Genomic DNA, 20,266 nt, shown 5'->3' with positions numbered 1-20,266 from the left:
GGGCAAGGTATGCTTGTTACAAAGGAAGGCTGTGCAACTCCCAGTCATTTACACAGGTTAGTAAATTGTGGCCAGAGGCCGGGTCAGGCCTGCCATTCCTTTTTGCAAACAAAACCCTACTGAAACACAGCCATGTTCATTCATTCGTAGATTGTCTCAGGCCTCTTCCACACTATGTAACTTCAGAATCGAGGTGTTGTGACAGAGACCATATGGCCTGCAGACCCTAAAATAGTATCTGGTCTGAAGCAGAAAAAGTGTCCCTGCTGTTAGAGGAAAAGAAAAAGAAAACCTGGTCATCTCGTATAAGTTAGGGAAGAGGGAGGAACAGCAGCAAATGGGTAACCACAAAAAGAATTTAAAACAAGAAGTCAGGAATGTGACTAAATATGTCTATGGTGAGAACAGTTAGACTGGCTAACTGCTTGTGTTTCCCTCTTGCTCTAGGAGATGGACTGACTGGATGTGTGACTACACAATCACGTCTGGCTAAAACTTGATGTAGTGACAGTACTGTACCTGCCCCAGGGGAGATGGAACCGCGGCCCTTTTACAAAGTGCTTAGAGAAGACAGCTATTTATTCCTCACTATTTTAAAGGTCATGGTTGAAGCTGATGACCCATTTAGAAATCTCTACATTGATCTACTTGAATGAAAATGTCCGCTTGCACTATCTGAACGCGCTTCACACCTCCTCCTAAGTCCATTACACACTATGCCTTTATCCTATTTCCCATGGATAGGTCCCCACTTGAAAGTTAAATTTCAAAGCAGATTGTAAGGCAGAAGAAAAAACTTCACTGCTTTTTGAAGTGCCACCACAGCCTGTCAGCAGACAGTGTCATGTATGGAGAGCAAGGAATGCAGACTCCTTACACATGAAAATTCCTCACAGGACGTAACTTTACACTTAATACTAAGGAAGGAACAGCCTTCCTGTTTAAAAACCAGATGGCACAGGAGGTTTTAGACTAAAGTTCTGTCCTCAAACAGTGGGAATATCAGGCCTCAGGACGTGTTTGGCTTTTTTTCACCCTGCTTTCCTTTCATTAAGAGTCAGGGACAAGTCAAATCTATGGTGATGGAAGGAGAAGTGACTCTGGGTGGTGAACACACAGTGGGATTTATAGACGATGTGATACAGAATTGTACACCTGAAATCTATGTAACTTTACTAACAACTGTCACCCCAATAAACTTAAAAAAAAAAAGTCAGGGAAAAGCACTGGCAGTTCAGAGGTGTGGAGACTCAAGGGCCTATCACCTGTTTCCAAACTCAGGTCACTAAAGGCGTTTGTTCTCTTTCCAAGAAGTCAGGACTTTGGTAAAGACTTGAAGCTGGTGGATACCAGAAGCTACTGTGTACATCCTGTGGGGCACCTAATTAGTAATCTTCTGTTTTCATTTGCTGCCTGTACCCAAGAGGCTGCATCAGGAGAGAACGGGGGTTTGTGAGCATAACAGATGAAAAACAAACTTAAAAATTCAGCAGTTAGGTGTCTGCCTCTCCTAGAGACACAGTCAGAATCCAAGGACTAACAAACTCAAATCCCTTAGATAGTGCCCAAATAAACCAGGGAGCGCTCACATTTAGAAATGGTGCCTGCGTCTGTTCCCTGGGGTGCTGGGTCTGCATTACCTGTACTCTGCAGTAACGTGTTACTGTTAACCTGACACTGGAGAAGCATACGAACAGAGTAATAAAGTACTAATAAATATTTCCTTGCTACCAAAAACACTTCTCTGTGCCTTCAACATTTCAATTTATCAGGAAAGAAAAATGACTACATCGTTCATCATTAAATGGATGCCACTCTCGGGCTAACTCTCAATCTGGTAGCTGCAATGTGTTGTAAATATTAAAAGCAGGTAGAAGTTGCCATGCAGCGTAAAGGCCTTCGTTTGGAAATAAATTTTCCAGTAATGCTGTTAACTGTTTTGGAGTGGACTTTAAAGGATTTGTACCACAGTGGAAACAAGCTGAGTCACACATATCCACACACTTGCTCGTACATGAATCAGTGAGCACAATTAGATTCTCACTAGGAGAAAGATTTTCTTCCAGGAGCAGTTTAAATACAAGTAGTCGACTCTCAACTAACGGAGAAGAACTCTAAAACAGCAAATGATCCCAGACTATCTAATAACTCTTAGTCTTTCACATCTTTCCACTGTTGCTTAAATGAACACATTAGGCCACTATTTTAATGCAGTTTATACACGTTTTGGTGTAACTTTTTCCAGACCAAGTCAGATATACTTTCTTGGTCATAAAGCAGGATTGTCACAACCCAGCATTATAAAAAGATTCCACTGTATCAGAGTGTTCTGATCTTGAGTACATATCATCCGGTGGTTACTCAAGAGATAGCCTGGGATTGGTGGGCTTACACTAGTAACATAACCCTTGGGGGTATAATTGAGAAGTGACTTTGTTTCACAAGACTTTCATTCTGGTTTTTTTTTCATATTTGAATTAAGTGATGGAAAGTCCTTGGTTAAAGATAAAAACCTTTCTTTTCCAAAAGACGCTGGGCGGGGTGGCCAGAAGGCTCAGTTGGTTAGAGCGCGAGCTCTGAACAACAGGGTGGCTGGTCAATTCCCACATGGGCTGTGCCCTCTATAACTAGATTGAAGACAACGAGCTGCCGCTGAGCTTCCAGAGAGGTGGCCGGATGGCTCAGTTGGTTAGAGCGCCAGCTCTCAATAACAAGGTTGCCAGTTCAATTCCCTCCATGGGTTGGTGGGCTGCTCCCCCTGCAACTAAAGATTGAAACTGGCGATTGGACTTGGAGCTGAGCTGTGCCCTCCACAACTAGACTGAGGGATAATGACCTGGAGCTGCTGGGCCCTGGAAAAACAGTTCCCCAATTAAAAAAACAAAAAAACTTGACTTCACAAACCAACCCCCCCCCCGCCCCCCCCCCACACACAAAAACCGCTTGGCATATCTAAATGGAATAGCTGGTGTATTCTGGTCAAGTCACTCTTGACCTCACCTCTTAGGACCCAGCAGTAACTGCTGAGACGCTCATGACTGCCTTAAAGGGTCATAGCTCTTCTTTTCCAACAATTCCATTAGCTGTGCTGACTGGGAACTTAAATATGGAGTGCCCTTTGGATGTTATGTTTTCGGAACCTGAAGTCAAACCAAAATAAGTGTGTACTTACAAAGGCTAAGCGTGTATTTACAAAGACTAGGCATATACTTATAAAGACTATCTGAAATGGTTCCTCTGAGTCTCAGACATCAGTCAAGAGTATGTGAATAGAAAGATGAGTCCATTGTTACCTTGAAATCGCATTTTATTACAACCTCCAAAGCACATTTCATAGATCTGGGTTTGGTCCCTTTCCCCTGATGGAGAGTAGATTGGCCGAATGCAGGAAACAGGAGGGAAAAAGAGGGGCCAGAATAACCCATAATAATAAATGGAGCAAATCAGAGCTGTAGTGAGGAGAGCAAATGGCATTTCATACAGAAAAAAGGAAATACATGTGGTTTAAGTGAAATGCTTACGTGAAATTATCAAAAATCATTTCATCCAGTAATTCTGAGGTGATGAGAGCATTAGAACCAGTAATAAGTTTAACTCAGTCAAGGAAATGAAGTAGGTAGAAAGAGGCACTTTTAATCTAAAGAAAGAAAAATGGGAAGACTGATAGCAAAAATACAGGTCTAAGAAAAAAAATTCTGTCTTTTCTTTCAAGGACCAATCTAAAAATTATAGATTGTTACCAATATAACAATTATAGAAACCATCTACCAAGTTCTTCCAGACTCTTTAACAGGGAAGATTGTACTTCAACTTTTATTCCTCGGGGAAGGAGGCAACATACTAGTAAAACTTGTTCTAAATAGTACATTAATAAACCAGTTTCTTCTAGCCGTGCAAAGAACACACAGAAGTGAGCAATATCGCTATAAAATTCCTCTTTAGGGGCAGTGAGAACAGGGCAAGAATCACCATGAGCCCGCAGCTATTTTTTAACTTATTAAAGGCCTTGCAGATATACCTGAGAACAGTGCCAGCCTGAGCTTACAATGGAGCCAGCTGCCTGGCTAGGGCTCTTTAATGTAAACAGTTCGCATGGGAAGACCCTGACGACAAACTTGGTAGAATGTCTTATATAAAGAAAAGGGGAGATGGGACGTATTAATGTAGTAATACCACAGTTTCCAACTCTCCATGCAGCACTGTGAGGTAACCAAAACAGTTTCCAGAAATGAGTCTTCTGTATACAAAGCTACTGTTAACCACATCCCGCAGTGTTCTGTGGACTAGAACGCAAGGGTTTTCACTGGACGCTGAGCAAGGTGTGCCTCTGGCTGTCACCAGTCAATCCTCCTGATTGAACTGGGACCAATTTAAGTGTTGAGGAGCCAAGCCATCCCTACAGGTATCCCCTACTTCCCTCCTCAACCCATGGCACAGGCCGGGGAGAAGGAACAAAAGGGAACAGACTAGGAAAAAGGGGAAGAGTGGAAAGAGGCATGGTGTTGCCTTCAGATCATTGGGTGGTGATTCCTGTCCGAGTGCCTATTGTGTTTAATAGAAATATTTAACATATTATTAACTAAGAAAGCTAAGGAAAGATCTATGCCAGTGACACCTGCTAATTCTCCATAAGGCATGTCTGTCGGTGTTTTAATCATCACATCTGGGAGGATTAGAAACGGACCAGTGCTGGACATAACCTCAGGCTATGTCCCTGGCAGAACATGCTCAGCTCAGACCAGCCTTGGTACCTTTTGCCCAAGTCAGAAAAGGCTCCCTTCCAGGGCACACAGTATGGCGAGCATAGGCTGCCCAGCTGTGTACACAGAGCCTGCCAACACTGCTTTGCAGGGTCACAAAAATTGGTAAAAACTGGAAAAAGCACTAGACTTGGAGTCAGAAAAATTCAAATCGTTTCCTTGCCCCTCCCTCGTGCTACAAGACCTTAGAAAAGTTACTAAACTGATTAGGTTTCCTTAATTTGTAAAGTGGGAAGGGAATAAAAGGCATATGAATAGCTATTAGAACTGTGCAGGTGAAAAAAGGTGAGGGCACTAGATCAATGTCTGGCATATAATAAATGCCAAAATACTTGATAAAATTATAATTACCCGCACGTTTTTTAGGAAAAGGATATTCTAATATGGAAAAAATATGCACCCTAAAATTCAAACCCTTCTCACAGCTGAACCTCCTTAGTGACAAATGGGAATAAAGGGTTACTGCCAATTGCACCTCTTGGTCCTTCAGAGAAGAGGAAACTTTCGGGCATCAAGTGTGTTGCTGAGACTTTAAATGAAATAACGTTTGTGAGAGAATTGGTTCGGAGGCTAGAAGCTGTTTTTATAAAGTGATCAGATAGCCTGCAGGCTCTCTTGGTGAAGTGTAACCCCCAATTTTTTGAAAGATAACCTCATGTAAAATAACATAAGAAACTAAGAAAAGGAAGAGGGGGAATCTTACCTATAATACTTCTTATTTCTATAAAACATCTCAAAATAATTTTAAAATTCTAAGGGCATGACATTTGTCCACATGTCATGCCTTTAGCGAAAAAGGCAAGGAGGATGCATTACTTTTACATTAAAGGGAATTAGCACAAAGGCTGAGGAAATTAATTCCCATAGAAAATTAATGGCAGCTATGGTTGGAAGTGGCTGCAATTGATGGGACACAGGCAAGATGAAGCAGCAGGATGGCTGGGTGGTGACTGTGTGAACCAGATGGTCAAGAGCTGATTTTCTTCCATCTAGAGAGCTTTCTAGAGGGCAGTGGTGGACATGAGTCCCTCTAAGGCACTCTGTACATACTGGTTTCTCTGGACCCAGAATTACCTTTTATTACAGAGAGGATAAATTAGCATTCTTTAATTCTGGTATTATTTTTCTCAAGAAACCTTCACTTTTTTTGCCAAGTGATCAGAAATCATTACAATTCAGTAGAGCAGGTAAAAATTCTAGACTTACCAACAAAACCTTTTCCTTGATAGTTGAAAGAATGAGGAAGGATAAACGGTGATATTCTTAATTCTGCATTTGAGTTCCATAAACAAGTTGGATTCATTACCTTAGATTTAGATGTTATGTAAGTCAGGGGTGGGGGTGGGGTCAAGAAGGAATGGCCTCCAACTACCAAACCCCATCAAAAAAGGTGGAGAGTGAGAAATATTTTCTTTTAAACGTAAAAGCAAAAAATAGGAGCCGCTGTAAGAAACTGTCCTTATTAGGGATTTCCCTTCCACTGCCAGAGGCAGAGGATCAGGACACGAAGAAAGAATGGGGACTCTGACACATCCTGTCACTCACTCCTTGGGAACTAACTACGACGACATCTATTACTCAGCAAAAGGCAACTGGCCAAATCACTTTGTTCAACAGATGGGAAGATAAGGCAGCACATGGCAGCAGGTCTTATTCTTTTGTGGAGAACAGACGCAAATAACCTAAGCCACAGCTCTACCTTTGGCTGCTCAGAAACGAACCTGGTTTCTGTTAGTGCTTAAATTTGTTCAGCCAGTGTGTCTGAGGATCCAGAGTTTAAAAGTCAACACTGAAAGTTACATATTTTATTATAAAAGGGGGAAAAATTCAAGATAACGTACCAGTGGGCTCTTACCCTATGCAAACACAAATGCAGCGATTAAAACAGAGAGTAATCCAACCCAACTTCAGAGCCCAAGGAGGAAAACATTCCTTCCTACACTAACTCCAGTTCCTGCCTTGCCTCTAGCTCTATTTCTTAATCAAGGGGCACCAAAACCCGGAAAAACATCACTAAACGGAACACTAAAACTCAGACATGAAGATACACTGCACGATAAAGCTAAACAGACACACGAACACACTTCAGAAATTTTCCTGACCAACTTTTAAATAGTATTGCTTTAGGGAGATTTAATTTTATAAAATAAGTTTAAAAAAGAAAGCACATTTAAAACATCAAGCTTTGGTGACCAGGATAGGTAAAGTAATTTTATTACAAATTGCAGGATCTAAAAAGTACTTTGTTACATTTACTAAGATAAATCTGAGATGACCTGTGTCCACCCACCGATCCTCGGGCATGAAAAGACACAGCCCCACCCTCGCTTTAGGGATGGAATCAGCCAGATGAAAGACAATTATGCTGATTCTCAACTAGCACATACTAAGTAGGATCGTTTTGGTTTATCACTCTGGCATTTGGACTGTGAAGAGTTCATCGAAGAAGCCTCTGTTTTTGAACTCTGAAAGCCAAACTAGAATCTTGAGGGTAATCAAGAAATTCAAGCTTCTCTTGTCATACTTTTTATTTCAATGATATTTGGGAGACTTTCTGTATTTGACAAGAGTTATGATTCAACCAGTCTGGAAGTCCAAGTATGAAAATCCGGTAAGGACTGCCTAGGTTGACCAGTCAGAAGACTGAGGCCAGCTATGGGGAAAACACACCTGCCCAGGGTTGAGGCAGTGGCCGCTGTAAGTTCAGGAGAGCGGCCGTACCCACGGCCAGGAGGGCTCCCAGGGCATCTAAGCCACCCTCCTGCTTCAATCGAGACAAAGCTCTCTAGCCAGTTATCTGCCATTGCACGCAGGCAGGGAGCCCTAGGTTTCTTATTTTCTATTTATTTTTGTAAAGATGACTAAAGGCAGCATCTTTACAAGGTGGGGCTGTCCGAAGCACAGGGGCCTGACAAGTACAGAGCAAGCACTCGCCCACGGAGCTGGGGAGGGACCTGCGGGTGACGAGCAGTGCGGTCCCTGAGAGCTGAGGCACGAGGGGAGAGCACCTCACACGACAGGACCAATACGGGAGAAGGAAAGAGCCGAAGGAATGGCTACCAAACAGCATGTTCATCAGGAGAGATGAAATTGCCAGGGCAGGGCCCCGACAGTAGCTGAGGAGCCCACAGCTAAGCCTTCCTGCCTGGGAATTTCTATCCCAGCTTCTCCTAAGTTAAGCCTCTCCCTCCAAAGCTGTGGCTCTCAGGGAGGACCAATCTTATCCCAGGGGACACTTGGCAACGTCAGGAGACAGTTCTGGTTGTCACGACTGGGCGGGGTGCTGCAGGTATTTAGGGGGCAGAGGCGGGGATGCACAGGACAGCTCCTTCAGTCATGACTTCTCAAGACGTCGCTGCGGCCACGGCCACGTCACCCTGCACTGGCTCCTGGACGCAGCTGAGCCGAGGCCCTGGGAGCTTACTGTCAGACAAAGGTGAGCACGCCCCACGCCAGCCCTGGTACGTGGAGCAATCACTGCCTGCTGGACAGGAATCCCCAACCATCCAAGAGCGTTCCACAAATGTCCAATCAGCTGCTGGCGGTTCAGATTCAGTCAATGCAACCTTATATCCTGTGTCTTCTTTCTCTTCTGAAAAATCTATTTCTTTCTCAGAGCCAATGTTACCCCAACCGCCATTGCCAGAATGGCGACAGCGGCAGCCCCTCCGAACAACAGTATAGACTTGCCCTCAGACAGCGGGACGGCCTTCGCTTCTCCAGCAGGGGCGGGGCTCTCCGTAAGGCTCTCCTTCCTTACGTTCAGCTCCTCTTCACTCAGCAGGGTTTTCGTGGGTTGCAGCGCACGGGTCACCTCCTCCTCTAATTCAATAGGTTCGATCGTTGCTGCTTTCACCTCTTCTTCATCAAGTTCTACAAACAAAGATGTAGCTGGGCTGACTTTCTCAACTGCCATCATTTCTGTGCCAGGTCCCCTCATCTCCAGTAAGGCCATGGCAGTGGTGTGTGGAAGCAAGGGAACTGGGGCCGCAGGGAACGCCGCACGCAGCTCCCCAGCGGGCGAGGCTGCAGCTGCCACAGCGGCCTCCTCCACGCCCTCGGCTACCTCTTCTCTTTCCACATGCACAATATCAGAATTAGAAGAGTTGTTCTCGCTCTTCTCTCCAGCCCCATTGCTGTCTAAACTTTTGACTTCTTCAGGATCCATTGCAATCTGCTGCCAGGACTCAGGACCGAGGGACACCGGTAGGCTTTCTGTGTGCCAGATCTGGCTGGCTGACAGGGAAACAGGTAAGCTCTCTGACTGCCAAGAAGTGGTCACAGTCGGAGACTCTGGAGGACTGACTTGTCCAGAGTTATCACTGGGCAGGATATAAATATCATTGCTATCTTCGGCAACGATTCCAGGGTATTCTTCCTCTTCGGACTCAAGATTAAAGACAGTGCCCTAGAAGAGGAGGAGGAGAGTTAATACAAAGAATGATAAATGTACTTAACATAAATGTAAATATGGAAGAAAAATTATTTCCTAAACTGAAGTTCCAAGAATAAATATATTGTTTAAACCTACATACTTTCTGGATTGAATGCATTTACTTGTAGATCAATGTAGAGGAATAATTTTTAACAAGATGGTCCTCTGACCAGTTTCCTTGAAGCTAAAAAAATAAAAATGTTAATTTATATTCAGTTCAATTTAATGCAAAACAGCAGGGAAAACAAAGGCAAGAACCTTGCTCTCAAGGAACTTATGACTTGCTAGGGTACGGAAATAATGCCATCCCCATAGTCCAAGCGCCACTGAGAGCTCAGGTGGGGACCTGATGTCCCTTGGTGGAGGCTGGAACGGGCAGGGCGATGACTGATGGAACCTGCAGTGACATCAGAAGAACGGCGATGGTTTCACGGTGAAAGCCATGTGGAAGACACGGTAGCAACAACAGCAGGGAAACACGAAAAGGGGACTAGGAAGTGACCCAGGTTAGTTAGTGCACATGAAGAATAGAAAGTTCAGTCAGCGCAGGACCGGGGAAGAACCTGATCCAGAGCTAAGAAATAGGAACTTTATTCAGTAGGAAATGGTTACTCACCAGTCTTTGAGCTACAAAATGTGTGGGAAACCGTGCTGAAGTGCTAGCAGGTGTTGTTTTGTGAAATGTTGAACCTTTGACTTCCTTGAGTGGTCTGTGCTCCCAGCAAGGCAAAACTTGCTACTTTGAGAACACAGACAATGACAAGGTCAGGAAGTGCGGAGCTGGCCGAAAAACAGGCCCTTGTGTATCCAAACATTGTAACTATTAGATCGCAGACAGTTCTGTTACTTTTTGATGCCCAGAGTATATAAGCTGCCAAAATAAACTTGGGCTGAGGCATTCTACTTAGAACCGCGGCAGTCTATTTAGAATTGCCTGCCCTCCCGATCCCATCTTTGTCTCTCTTCTTTTTTCTCAATCCTCACTCCCCACTTCAGGGACTGTTCGTCTCGTCGGCAGGCACCGACAAAAATGACAATCAGAGTTCCTCTTCAGAGAGGCAGAATGGAGAAACACCAGAAATGTGGCACTCTTACTTCTCTCTTTAGCAAGAGCGACACAAAAGTAATACAAAGCAATATTGTTGATCTTCATTTTCACGTGTAACAGTTAAGTTGAATGGACCCAGATCTGTGTTAGGCACCAGAGTTATAAGAAAGAATGAGACCTAATTTTTGTTCCTAAAAAGTTAATTGTCTACATGTAAAGACTGGAATATGAATAACTAATTTCAACATGACACAGGAAGCTTTAAGACAGGTGAATGCACAGGGTGCTAGGGGAACCCAGAGGTCACGACATGATCAGAAAGACAGGAAGAGCACCGATGGCATGCAACGTCAGATCTATAGAAAGGTTTACAAAGAGTCTGGATGATACTCATAAACACTACAGAGAGTTTGAACAGAATATGTAAAGCAAATTAATTCCTACTTTATTTTGTGATTATGGCTGCTATTTATATTAAGTAGACTAATTTTATTCTTAAATCAAGACCAAAACCTTTCTGTGCACACTAAGAGTCTAATATAAATCAGTAGTCCGTCTAACCACTCCACAAAAACAGGGAGCTATAAATCACATGCTCATAATGACAGCATTCTAACTGCCCCACATTCTACCTCAACCTCTGCTTCAGTCTCCTTAAGAGGTCCCGGCAGGCATCAGAGATAGCCCAGGAATGAATCTGAGCAGAGAGGCAAATCAATACAGTAATGAAAGTGCAATATTTATAGTAAAAGGGAACTGGTTTGAAACCCAGCTCCACCAGGTACCAGCTGTGTGATTTTGAATGCCTTGCTTAACCTTTTAAACTTCAAATTCTTCACAAATGGGGATGACTTACTTAATAAGATTGTTAACAAAAATTAGATATGATATTTACAGTGCTTAGCACTATTCCTTGTACACAGTAAGCATTCAATAAATTATGCTATTTTTCATTATTGTTATTGTCATTGTTTTGGTAGTATGGTGATGGGACAAAGAGAGCTACTCGAAAATACCACCTCCACAGGAAAATATAAAAAGTAAAAGCAATTTGAAACAATATCTTTCCTTGGGTAAAGAAAGGAATTAAACTTTACCCTCCTCTTTCATCTCTTCTATTTTAGTTTCAGTTACAACTGACTTTCAATATTACATTAATTTCAAGTGTACAGCATAGTAGTTAACATTTATATAAGAAGTGATTCCCCTGATAAATCTAGTACCCACGTGGCACCGTACACAGTTATTACAACATTATTGACTATATTTCCTATGTTTGACTTCAGATCCCCATGACCATTTTCTAACTACTAATCTGTACTTTTTAATCCCTTCACCTTTTTCACCCAGCCCCTAACTCCCTCTGTATCTATGAATCTGTTTCTGTTTTGTTTGTTCATTTTATTATTCTTTAGATTCAATATAAGTGAAATCATATGGTATTTGTCCTTGTCTAACTTATTTCACTTAGCATAATACCCTCTTAGGTCCATCCATGTTGTCACAAATGATAAGATTCATTCTTTTTTATGGCTGAGCAATATTCCACTTCTTTATCCAATTAACTATTGATAGGAACCTAAGTGCTTTCATATTGGGCTATTGTGAATAGCTCTGCAGGGAACATAGGGGTGCATAGGTCTTTTTGAATTAGTGTTTTGGATTTCTTTGGATGAATACCTAGAAGTGGAAATGCTGGGTTATAAGATAGTTATATTTTTAATTTTTTGAGGAACCTTCATACTATTTTTCCATAGTGGCTGCCCCACCTTGCAATCCCACCAACAGTGCACGAGGTTTTCCTTTTCTCCACATCTGCACCAATACGTGAGGTTTGATTTATTGATGATAGCCATTCTGACAAGTGTAAGGTGATAACCCATCGTGATTTTAATTTGCATTTCTTTGATAATTAGAGATGAGGAGCATCTTTTCACATTTATTGGCCATCTTTGGAGAAACGCCTATTCACGTCCTCTGCCCATTTTTTAATAGGATATTTTTTGTTTTTGGTGTTAAGTTGTATGAGTTATTTATAAATTTTGGATATTAACCCCTTATCAGATGTATCATTGGAGAATAACTTCTCCCATTTAGTGGACTGTCTTTTCATTTTGTGAATGGTTTCCTTTGCTGTGCAAAACACCTTTTTGATTTGATGTAGTCCCATTTATTTTTTTCTTTGTTTACCCTTGTCCAGACAACAGATCAACAAAAATATCACTAAGAGCACTGTCAGAGAGTTTACTGTCTGTGTTTTCTTCTAGGAGTTTTATGGTTTCAGGTCTTACGTTTAAGACTTTACTTCATTTTGAGTTTATTTCTGTATATGGTGTAAGAAGGTGGTCCAGTTTGTTTTTGCATGTATCTGTCCAGTTTTCCCAACACCATTTATTGAATAGACCGTCTTTAACCCCTTGTATATTCTTGCTTCCCTTCTCATGGCTTAACTGTCCATATAAATGTGAGTTTATTTCTGGGCTCTCTATTCTGTGTCATTGATCTGTGTGTCTGTTTTTATACCAGTACCATGATGTTTTGCTTACGACAGCCTTGTGATATATAGTTTGATATCAAGTAGTGTGATATTTCCAACTTTGTTTTTCTTTCTCAACATTGCTTTGGCTATTTGGAGTCATTGTGGTTCCATATAAATTTTAGGATTATTTTTTTTCTGTGAAACTAAACAGTTTCTGTTTTTAGTTTGGTGTTTTGATAGAGATTGCATTGAATTTGTAGATTGCTGTGGGTAGTATGGACATTTTCACGATGTTATTTCTTCCTATCCATGAGCATGGTATATGCTTCCATTTTTATTTGTATCTTTTTCAATTTCTTTTTAAATGTCATAATTTTCTTATAAAGGTTCCTAGGTATTTTATTTTATTTACTTTTTTGGTTCAATTGTAAACAGGATTGTTTTCTTAATGTCTTTCTGGTAGTTCATTATTGGTGTATAAAGATGCAACTGATTTCTGAATATTAATTTTGTATTCTGCTACTTTACTGAATTCATTCATCAGTTCTAGTAGTTTTTTGGTGGAATCTGTAGGATTCTCTCTCCATATAGTAGCATATCATCTGCAAATAATGACAGTTTAACTTCTTCCTTTCCAATTTGGATGCCTTTTATTTCTTGTCTGCTGTGGCTAGGGCTTTCAATACTATATTGAATAAAAGTTGTAAAAGTGGACATCCTTGTCTTGTTTCTGATCTTAAGGAATACGTTTTTAGCTCTTCACCATTGAGTACAATATACGCTAGCTGTTTGTGATACATGGTCCTTATTATGTTGAGGTATGTTCCCCCTATCCTCACTTTGCTTAGTTTTTTTAAATCATAAATGGATGCTAGATTCTGTCAAATGCTTTTCTGCATCTACTGATACAATCATGATTTTTATCCTTCATTTTATGTGGTATACTATGTTAATTGATTTGCAGATATTAAACCAACCTTGTATCCAAGAAATAAACCCATTTGACAATGGTGTACGATCTTTTTAATGTATTGCTTAATTTGGTTTGTTAATATTTCGTTGTGGATGTTTGCATCTATGTTCATCAGGGATGGTGTTTTTGGTTTTGGAATAAGGATAATGCTGGCCTCATAAAATGAACTTGGAGTCTTCCCTCTTCTTTAATTTTCTGGAATAGTTTGAGGATGATAGGTGTTAATTCTTTGAATGCTTGGTAAAATTCACCTGTGAAGCCATCTAGTCCAGGACTTCTGTTTGCTGGGAGATTTTGATTAATGATTAAATTTTTTTAGTAGTTATCAGTCTATTCAGATTTTGTTTCATCTTGACTCAATCTTGGAAGACTGTTTCTAGGAAATGGTCCATTTCTTCTAGATCGTCTAATCTGCTGGAATATAATTATTCATGGTATTTTCTTATAATTCTTTGTATTTATTTCTGTGGTGTTGTCAGCTGTCAATTCTGTTTCATTTCTGAATTTATTTGGTTCTTTTTTCTTGATGAGTCTGGTTAAAGGATTATTGATTTTATCTTTTCAAAGAACCAGCTCTTGATTTCATTGATGTTTTATTATTTTTTTAAGACTCTATGTAGTTTATTTCTGCTCTGATTTTATTTCCTTCCTTTGGTTTCACTTTGGGTTTCATTTGTTCTACTTTTTCTAGTTCCTTGAGGTGTACAGTTAGATTATTTGAGATTTTTCTTGTTTCTTGAGGTAAGCTTGTATTGCTATGAATTTCCCTCTTAGAACTTCTTTGGCTCTGTCCCATAGATTTTGGGTCATTGTGTTTTTGTTTTCATTAGTCTCAAGGTATCTTTTGATTTCTTCCTTGATATCGTTATTAACCTATTCATTGACTAGAAGCATGTTACTTAGTCTCCATGTGTTTGTGTGTTTTTAATTTTTTCTAGTAACTGATTTCTAGTTTCATACCACTGTGGTCAGAGAAAGTGCTTGACATGACTTCAGTCTTCTTACATTTATGGAGACTTGTTTTGTGAACTAACATATGATGTGTCTTGGAAAATGTTCCATGTGCACTTGAAAAGAAAGTATATTCTGCTGCTTTGGGGTGAAATGCTCTAAAAATATCAATTAAATCCATCTGTTTTAATTTGTCAATTAAGGCTACTGTTCCTTGTTGATTTTCTATCTGTATGATCTATCCACTGTTGTCAACAAGGTGTTAACAACCCCTACAATTACTGTGTTACTGTTGATCTTTCCCTTTATGTTCTTCAATATTTGCATTATGAATGTAAGTGTTCCTATGTTGGGTGCATAAATGTTAACAATGGTTATAACCTTTTGTTGGACTGATTCCTTTATCATTATGTAGTGCCTTTCATCTCTTGTTATATCCTATGTTTTAAAGTCTGTTTTATCTGATATAAGTATTACTGCCCCAGCTTTTTTTGTCTCATTCCCATTTGCATGAAGTATCTTTTTCCATCCCTTTACTGAAAAGTCTGTGTGTGTCTTTTGATCTGAAATGAGTCTCTTGTAGGCAGCATATCTCTGGGTCTTGTTTTTTTGTCCATTCAGCCACCCTGTCTTTTGATTGGAGTGTTTAATCCATTTACATTTAAAGTGCTTATTGATAGACAGAGGTCTGACAATTAAGTTTGCAAACTCATCCTAGAAAAAGTGCTACACACCTCATTGCTGAATTATCACTATGGTCACCTTCGAAATACTCCCCTGGGGAAGCTATGCACCGACACCAGTGCCTAGTACACCCTTCAAAGCAATTTTGGAACTTTTTTTCTGGAATGGCTATCAGAGCTGTCATCATATTACTACCCTTGATGTCCTGAATGTCATCAAAATGTCTTCCTTTCAATTTCCTTTACATTTGGATAAAGAAAGAAGTCATTGGGAGCCAGACCAGGTCAGTAGGGAGGGTGTTCCAATACAGTTATTTGTTTACTGCCTAAAAACTCCATTTGCTTTTGTTCATCAGTGAGCTCCTTCCGGACCATTTTTGCACACACCTTTCTCATGCCAAGATTTTCAGTTAAGATTTTCCTAACTGTTTCTCTATAGATGTTTACTTGGTCAGCCAATGATTTTGACACACAATTCGACGAATTTTTGCAATGTTTTCATCAATTCTGCTTGTTACTGGCTGCCCTGACCGCTCTTTATCAGTGATATGTTCTGTCCTCTCAGAAAACCGTTTAATCCATTTGTACACTGCTGTTTTCTTAATGGCATTATCCCCATAAACATGGACTAGCATGTTCCTGACGTCACTTCAACTCTTACCAATTTTAACAAGAAATTCAAGCTCAGAGACATCCATTGCTCTAATTCAAGCTCATGCTCGTGACAGCAAACAAAAACACAACAATGGATGCCACTCAGCAAGACACTGCCACACGTTGACGCGAACACAGCTGTGAGACACTGATATACCAAAGTTATGAAACCTTACTGAGAGCTCTTTGTACAGTACTGTCAATGTAAGCACAGTGGCAAGTTCGTAAACTTAATTGTCAGACCTTCGGATGTAATCATTGTCTCTATTATCACATTTATGTTTTTTTTCTTCTTCTTAAAAAAGTCCCTTTAACATCGTTTAATAACTGGTTTGGTGGTGATGAATTTCTTTAGCTTTTTCTTGTCTAGAAAGCTCTTTATGTCTCCTTCAATTCTAAATGACAACCTTGCTGGGTAGAGTAATTTTGGTTGTAAGTTTTTCTTTTCATCACTTTGAATATTTCATGCCAATCCCTTCTGGCCTGCAAAGTTTCTGTTGAGAAATCAGTTCAGTTTTATGGGAGCTCCCTTGTAGGTAACTAACTGCCATTCTTTTGCTGCTTTTAAGATTCCCTGTCTTTAACCTTTGGCATTTAAATTATGATGTGTTTTGGTGTGGGCCTCTTTGGGTTCAATTTGCTTGGGACTCTCTGTACTTCCTGGATTTCTGTGCCTATTTCCTTTGACAGGTTAGGGAAATTTTCAGTCATTATTTCACAAATAGGTATTAAATCTCTTGCTGTCTCTCTTCTCTTTCTGGTATCTGTATGATACAAATGTTATGCTTGATGTTGTCCCAGACGTCCCTTAATCTATCCTCACTTTTAAAAATTCTTTTTTCTATTCTGATTGGGTGTTTTCTGCCACCTTGTCTGCCAAATGGATGATTCAATCTTCTGCTTCATCATTTCAGTTATTGTATTCTTCATTTCTGGTGGATTTTCTTTTTTTATGCTACATCCTTTATGTTTACTCACTTTTTGTTGAAGTTCTCATTGAGTTGATCTATTCTTCCCCTAAGTTTGTTGAGCATCCTTATAACCAGTGTTTACAATGCTGTATCTCATAGTTTGTTTGCTTCCATTTTGTTTAGTCTTTTTTCTGGAGTTTTGTCCTGTTCTTTCATTTTGGCTGCCTCCCTGCGTTTATTTCTATATTAGGTAGATCTGTTATGTCTCTCAGTCTCGACAGAGCGGCCTTATGTAATAGCTGCCTTGTGGGGTGCAGTGGCATCGTCTCCCTGGTCATCTGAGCTGAGTGCTCCAGGGGTGTCCCTTGTGTGGATTGTGTGTACCACCCTGTTCTAGTTGAGCCTTGATTGTTGTGTGCTCATCAGTGGGTGGGGCTGACCCTCAGGCTGACTGGATGTGAGAACTGGCCATGACCACAGTGGGGGCTGAACCCACAGGTGAGATTCACCCCAGAGGGGATGTGGTGTCTGCCAAGACAACCCTTTGGGTTTGTCGTTTGTGTAGCTAATTGGGTGTTGCTATGTTGTGGTCTGAGGTGATCCACTGAGTGTGTTGGTTCTGGGGCCTCCTAAGAGGGGCTCTGGTGCAGGCCAGTATTAGCTGCTGCCCGATCAGACCCAGGGCCACCTGGTAGGAGATACAAAGTTATCCGCAGTTGGCAACTGCCTGTACTGACCCTGAATGAATGTGGGAGAGGCCACACTGCAACCCGAGGCCAGCTGCCACCTGTGCCAGGCCTGGGACCAATCAGTAAAAGGCACAGCCGCTGAAAGAGCCAAAGGCAGTATGTTAGTTGAGTGGGGCAGGGTCTCAGGAAGTCACCAATGTGAGGCAAGCAGTGTTCACTGGGTTAATAAGATTCAGATTTGGTATATGCCTTTCACTACAGGTTACGTCAGGGAGGAGGGCTCAATACAGCGAGCCCTACTTTATGGCCATTCTTGCCCTGAAGCCATACAATTCAGTATCTCCGCATCTGCTTCTGGCACTTTCCAAGTTGCTGTCCCTTTGCTGGAGCTCAGAGTGAGTGCCTGTGAGTGACTCTGTGCATAGGTCCTTTAAGAGGACACCTGGGTTTCCAGCAGTCCTTCGTCTCACCTGGGGGAATCTCTGTTGAGTTGGGCGGGGTCTCAGGGAGTAACCAGTGTGGGGTGAGTGGTGTTTATCCAGTTACTGCAGGTTCAAATTTGGCACCTACTTGACCCTGCAGGCTGCATGGGGGAGGGCTCAACACAAGGACAATGGTGGCCCTCACCCTACAGCCACACAGTTCAGTTTCTCCCTGTATGCCTCTGGAGCCTTTTGAGCTGCTGTCCCTTCACTGGAGCTCAGGGTGAGTGCCTGTGAGTGAATGAATGAGTCTGAGCACAGGTCCTTTAGGAGGATGCTTCGGTTTTCAGCAGCCCTCTGTCTCACCCTGGGATGGAATCGGTGCTGATCTTCACAGTCACCTGTTTTGGGGACTACTCTTCCCAGCACTGGATCCCTTGGTTTGGGAGCCTAGTGTGCAATGGAGACCCTTCGCTCCTCAGTGGGGATCTCTGCAGCTGAGAAATCCCTCCCAATTCTCAACCACCACACATAGGTGTGGGACCAGCCCGTTTCGTGTCTCCATCTGTACTCTGGCCTCTTCTTTATATTCTTATTTGTAGGAGTTCTGTTCAGCTAGTCTTCAGGTGATTCTATAGGTTGATTTTTCTAAAATTTAGTTACAATATTGATGTGGTCATGGGAGGCAAGCACAGCATTTACCTGTGCCATCTTGACCAGAGACTCTTTCATCTCTTCTAAACAGAGATATCACAAAACTGAAAAGTAAAATCTCTCTTTAGAAATTACAATGCTATACATCAAAGCAATGTAGGATTATTTTTATGGGAATGGATTATAAGAAAAGTGTATTACATAAATTTTTTACAATGATCATGACTTAGTAAAAAAAAACTATTTCCATTTTTTAAAAAGAATATCAATATAAATGGGGCTCTGCTACCTCCCAGGACCTTGGGATTAGTGGATATTCACATTCAACAATCTCTAAACGAGCTGTCAAATAATATGAGTCAGGTGAAGAGAATCTTCTGAATTTCTTTTGCACATGTCTCTAAAACAAAGGGCAGGGCATATGGATATACCATTAGAAAATAGTAGTTTTTTATTTTTATTTTTTTAGTATTGAGATTTACATTCATAAAAATCACATAATGTAACATTTACCATTTTTAGATGTACAATTCAGTAGGGTTTTTTATTACCCTACAATAATACACTGTTTTCACAATGTTGGGCAAATATCACCATTATCTAATTCCTGAACATTTCCATCATCTTAAAAAGAAACCCCCTTAATAGTCACTCCCAAGTCTCCCCTCCTCATTCCCCTGGCAACTACTAATCTACCTTCTGTCTCTAAATTTCCTGTTCTTGGAAGTTCATATAAATGGACTCATACAATATATGGCCTTTTGTGACTGGCTTATTTCACTTAGCATAATGTTTTCAATGTTTGTCCGTATTGTAGCATGCATCAGTACTTCATTTCTTTTTATGGCTTCATGATATATCTTTGTACGGATGAACCACATTTTCTTTATTAATTCATCAGTTGGTTTGCAATTTTGCTGTTGCCACCTTTTGGTGATTGTGAATAGTGCTATGAAATCCATGTACAAGTTTTTGTGTAAACATCTATTTTCAGTTCTTTTGAGTATATACCTCAAGGTGGAATTGCTAGACCATATGATAATTCTGTTTAATTTGTTGAGGAACTGCCAAACTATTTTCCAAACCAACTGCACCATTTTATATTCCTCTCAGCAATGTATGAGGGTTCCGTATTTCTCCACATCCTCCTCAGCACTTGCTATTGTCTGTTTGTATGTTTGTTTTTATTATAGCCATCCTAGGGGATATGAAGTGGTATCTCATTATAGTTTTGACTTGCATTTCCTTAATGACTAATAATGTTGAACATCTTTTCATGTGTTTCCTGGCCATTTGTATATCTTTAAAATTATGTCTATCCAAATCTTTTGACCATTTTTAATTGGGTTGTCTTTTTATTTTTTAATTATTAAGAGTTTTATCTATTCTTGAACAAGACTGCTACACAGTTGGATAATAAAATAACCAATTGTTTGGGGGAGAGGGTGCCTGTAATTAGGTTGCGCCTAAAGAAAACATAGGGGTAAAGTACCAAAGTAACTAGTAACCTATGCTAGTTAATCTTCTTTTTTTAAAAAAAGGTATCTGCCATTAGTGCCATTCTGATACAAATTACTTTCCCCAGCTTCAAACCCCATATGAGGAAA

At 40.8% G+C, this 20,266-nt stretch overlaps 2 protein-coding genes across 15 annotated transcripts in view; one reads left to right on the top strand and one right to left on the bottom strand.

The window, feature by feature from the left end:
* Positions 1-1,932, top strand: part of BID (BH3 interacting domain death agonist) — a 37,104-nt gene extending 35,172 nt beyond the window's left edge. For 2 of the 3 annotated variants that reach the window (XM_081058845.1, XM_081058846.1), the window contains exon 6: positions 448-1,931. In XM_081058845.1, coding sequence (XP_080914971.1) covers positions 448-459 — 12 coding nt within the window. In that variant the 3' untranslated portion in view covers positions 460-1,931. Of the gene's footprint in view, positions 1-447 lie in introns of all 3 variants that reach the window. The other variant, XM_081058844.1, reaches the window with a different exon arrangement.
* A 1,359-nt stretch (positions 1,933-3,291) lies between these two features.
* Positions 3,292-20,266, bottom strand: part of BCL2L13 (BCL2 like 13) — a 104,564-nt gene continuing 87,589 nt past the window's right edge. For 7 of the 12 annotated variants that reach the window (XM_081059417.1, XM_081059410.1, XM_081059421.1 and 4 more), the window contains one exon: positions 3,292-9,168. In XM_081059417.1, coding sequence (XP_080915543.1) covers positions 8,362-9,168 — 807 coding nt within the window. In that variant the 3' untranslated portion in view covers positions 3,292-8,361. The remainder of the gene's footprint in view (positions 9,169-20,266) is intronic. The other 5 variants (XM_081059420.1, XM_081059423.1, XM_081059411.1 and 2 more) reach the window with 3 other exon arrangements.

Source organism: Rhinolophus hipposideros (assembly GCF_964194185.1).
Source record: "Rhinolophus hipposideros genome assembly, chromosome: 9".
Classification (NCBI taxonomy): domain Eukaryota; kingdom Metazoa; phylum Chordata; class Mammalia; order Chiroptera; family Rhinolophidae; genus Rhinolophus; species Rhinolophus hipposideros.
This window is presented reverse-complemented; position numbering and strand designations above follow the sequence as displayed.